General features: G+C 28.5%; 1 protein-coding gene across 1 annotated transcript; it reads right to left on the reverse strand.

Moving 5' to 3' along the window:
* Nucleotides 1-1,167: 1,167 nt before the first annotated feature.
* Nucleotides 1,168-1,994, reverse strand: LOC124922750 (B3 domain-containing protein Os04g0386900-like). The gene is made up of 2 exons (XM_047463458.1): nt 1,715-1,994; nt 1,168-1,637 (listed from the first exon to the last, which is right to left on the reverse strand). Exons 1-2 carry the CDS (start codon nt 1,829-1,831, stop codon nt 1,329-1,331), a joined length of 426 nt encoding a protein of 141 aa, XP_047319414.1. The 5' UTR covers nt 1,832-1,994; the 3' UTR covers nt 1,168-1,328.
* Between the last annotated feature and the right edge of the window lie 2,143 nt (nt 1,995-4,137).

Here is a 4,137-nt window from a genome sequence, read left to right on the forward strand (position 1 = left end):
ATTATTTGGTGCAATAAATTAATATAAAATATTGAAAAATTAATATATTTTTTTATTCTTAATTTATAAAAAAATATAAATTAAAATTTTAAATGAGTGTTTATAATAAAGATAAAATATATTATGGGATAACAAGTATTATTTTCTTAGTATTTTGTAATTAATTTTTAGAAGATATTTATAATTTAAAACAAATAAATATTAAAATGCAATTGATTGTAAATTTTGAAAAATTTATATTATAGTTATAGTTAAATATGTGACAGGATAATAACATATAGTTGATCTAAGAAATTGGTAATTATGAACGTTATATAACTATATAACTTGTATCACTTCCCAATGCTAACTAAGATTATATTATTTTCTATAACTATTTTAATATGTCAAATTATTACTATATTTCATTATTTATTATTTAAAATTAATAACATGTTGATAGTCAAGAAGATAGAATTTTACTTCCATGTTCATTAGGCTTAAGAGAGATTTTTTACACATTTTATTGTAGTTTTTTTTTTTTTTTTGTTGATACTTGTTTGTTATAATAGATTCAGCTATGTTTGACCAACTAAGTTAAAAATAATATGGTTGATATGCATGCACACTTGAAAAGATCTAGCATTTTATTTTTATATAATAATATATGTTACTGTTTGGGTTAATCATCTCTAAAAGAATTTAAAAGAAAAATGAATTAGATAGTTTATTCGGTATTGACATGTTTAAGTTTGTCAAGCATTTTATTGTTTATTCGGTATATGTTATAGTTTTTGCACAGTTCACTTTGTATATATATATTACTAATCATAATCTTTCATGACACATTTCACTTAACATCATTTTGAATAGTGAAAAAATGAATCAGAGGTTACAACTAAATATTTTTCCAAAACATTTGAAACATTAGACATAATACAACATTGATCCTATTACTAATACAATTTACATATTATAAACGATAGTTTTTAGTAACTCACATCAAATAAGATTATTTAGAAAAACAATACCTTAATTATTTAAATAACCCAAAATGATCAAGACCTTAAGATTATGTTAGAAGTTATAATTTTAACTTTATTATGCAAATAAATTTCTTGTGCTTTAAGGTTTGAACATGATCTTAAAACAGTGGACTTCTTCTTCTTCTTCAAGGTTTTCTTAGAAAACAATTTTCTAGGCATAGAATTCTTTTAAGGTTTAAAGAAAACACATAAACATACTCCTTAACGAAACTAACAAAAGTAAATCTAAAGACATTGTTAATGGAAATACTTCATGATTTGACAATTTTGAACTCAAATTTAACTAAGGATAGTTCGATGCCTCTAATCCTCATCAATCACGATTGAAGTTTCCGACGTCTCTCCGTTCCGATTGTTCATAATCCGGGCCGGATAATCACCTCTCAAAATCTGAGTCCTGAATCTAGGAGTAGTTCTTGACACATCAAGTTCAAACACAACAGCATCTCCAAACTTAAGATCATTATCTTCCACATATTTCCTCCATTTCGTATCAAATCTCTTGAAGGTTTGATCGCCAAGATACTTAACCTCCCATAACCTGCCGCAATAAGTTAGCACAACAGAGATTGAAGCAAGAGGAAGATGCTTTTGCATCTTAACTGGTATACCCTGCAATAAAATTGCAATTATAATCCAGAAAAATTGTTTCTTTTTTGAAATAGTTTAATTAAAAATAGAATCTTTACCAATAAACACAAAGGCCTGACATGGGTTTTTTCAAGAATCATATGAAAATATGGATTCCCTGAGAGAGGCCAATGTGGTCCGTCAACTGGCCATGGGTCACTGGATAATCGATTCATGGCTCCTAAATAAAACCCAGAAATTGAAAATCTTTATGCAACTATGGGTAAGCTTGAATATCCATGAGAATGAGACGAATATATAAGGAAAAAGGAAATTCAAAGCGGTCAGAAATCTTATCCCGTTTTAGATAGAGTTTGGCCTGTATTCTTTTAGGAGTTAAGATAGACTGTGGTGGCTATAACGGGTAAATCTTCAGGCGTGCTTCGTTCTTTAATGGGGGGGATTCGTGGCTTCATCCGATTGGCTTCATTCATTTTGTACGAAAGGTTCAGACTGAACTCAAGCAGTAATAACGTCTCAAGGACTGATGGTGATGGAGAAAGAGACAGAGACCTACAATTTATTATAATCTTACTTTTATTTTATCTAATAAACAGAAATTAGGAAATACAATTAATTATCCATTGGAGAGATTGATATGAATTGAAAATCCACTTATGTCTAACTAATTTATTGAAAGTAGATTTTTGAGTTATTAGTTTAGAATGACTGAAAAAAATCGAAAAAATATTAAATGTACCTTAATCGAGATTCTTATTGAACAAAACTAGATAATATAGATTCGAAAACAATCTAGCCATTCATTATATTGGGTTTTTCTGACTACATATCTGGAGCTCCCCATATGTGCTAAAATCTTTTATAAAGATGGAGAAGAAGATTCTCATTTGAAAAAGCTATAAGTCAGGCCGTTTTAATCAAGAACTCAATGACTTTTTTTTGCCAGCCTTCATGATATATAACTTTGTTTGGGTAGTCTTGAAGATGGACATAATTATGTATAAATTGTATGGGGATCACAAGACTTTTCATTTTTTTTTTTTTTATCATTTATTGAGGTGTGAAAGTATTAAACTCATAAAAGAGTAAGGGGTTGGGTATATTGGATATTGTGACTTTCAATACTACAGCCTTTTAGATTTGTATTTGAACAAGATCAGTTTGGACTAAATTTATTAGTTACATGTATGATGAGAATAAGTTTGGTTTGGTTGATTCACTATTTTAATCTAGTGGGGTGTAGTTATCACTATTACAATTAAGAAAATTTTGACAAAACATAGATAATTATTTATAACTATTTGAGATTGAAAATATGGTCCACATTGAATAAGATAAAAAAAAAAAAAAAACCATTCTTTGTAATTACAAAGAAGAAATCAAAACAACATGAATCAAAAATAATTTTTTCTTTGAAAATTAAAAATCCAACATCTAATTAGTGATGATAATTGGTACTCGTATATCCGATATCTGTGGGTACCTGATAATCGGGTTCGAGTTTTTTAATCGGGTACGGGGTCAGGCATTAGGTATGGAAGAAGGTATCCAAATCGGGTACAAAGTCGGGGATGGGGAGTGTGCGAAACCCAAACCCGATACCCGACTATATATAAAAAAATAAAATATATTTTATTAAAATTTAATGTAATCTTTCAAATACCTCAACATTACAATTATCATCATAAATATTTTGTTTTTATACAAACTCTACTCCAACATTATTTTATTTATATTAATAAAAAAATATTTCTCTCGTCATCTTCAATTTTTGTTTAATAACAAAATATATTTCCCTTTATTCACTCTTTATATTTAATCTTTAACTTTTTTCTTCAACACTAATTTTAATTTTTCTTCGGTTTAACAAAAACAAAGTTGTCTTTTTCAAGATCTACAACATAATTATATAAGTAGGTAATTTTTTTTTTAACATTTCGATATTACTAATTTTATTATCTATTACAATTATGTTTCTTCTTCTTCAACTTTTACAATCTTTTAAGTTTTTAATCGGGTAATGGGTACCCAACGAATCGGGGATCACTACAAAATTTTGGGTGAAATGCGACACCCTGACTTGCCATTATTTTTTCATCAAATTGAACATTTTATAATTTGTTTGTTTAGGGATGGACAACATTCTAATTTTACTATTTGAGACTTTGTAATAATGAAACGCTTTTCAACCGTGAATAAATTTTCAACCACTTATGCGATTTCTTTAGAATAATGTTTAGTGACTCGATTTTTATACATTCTTTCTCTGACTTGTTCTTCAGAGTATTTTTTCTGCGTACGTGACTTATTTTTTTCCACTAATTAATTTTTTTTAACATACTGAGCTTTTAAGCTTATGCGAGATATAAAACAATGTAGTGTCGGACGATGTGAGATCTAATAGAAGGGATAATGTCTGATCCGTGGCCAATTCATGGAATGGACGAGAGGAGGGAGTCACCAGTTTGTCAACGCCGTGTGGGAGCTCGGCAAGAAAGGATTTTTTGGGAGGAAGAGGTAG

The sequence above is a fragment of the Impatiens glandulifera genome, chromosome 1, assembly GCF_907164915.1.
Source record: "Impatiens glandulifera chromosome 1, dImpGla2.1, whole genome shotgun sequence".
NCBI lineage: Eukaryota > Viridiplantae > Streptophyta > Magnoliopsida > Ericales > Balsaminaceae > Impatiens > Impatiens glandulifera.

Bases quoted from the DNA above. Each gene is read 5' to 3' on its own strand.
- LOC124922750 (XM_047463458.1), bottom strand. From the start codon at position 1,831: ATGAATCGATTATCCAGTGACCCATGGCCAGTTGACGGACCACATTGG. The intron at 1,638-1,714 runs GTAAAGATTCTA...ATTTTATTGCAG, and splicing joins TCAGGCCTTTGTGTTTATTG to GGTATACCAGTTAAGATGCA.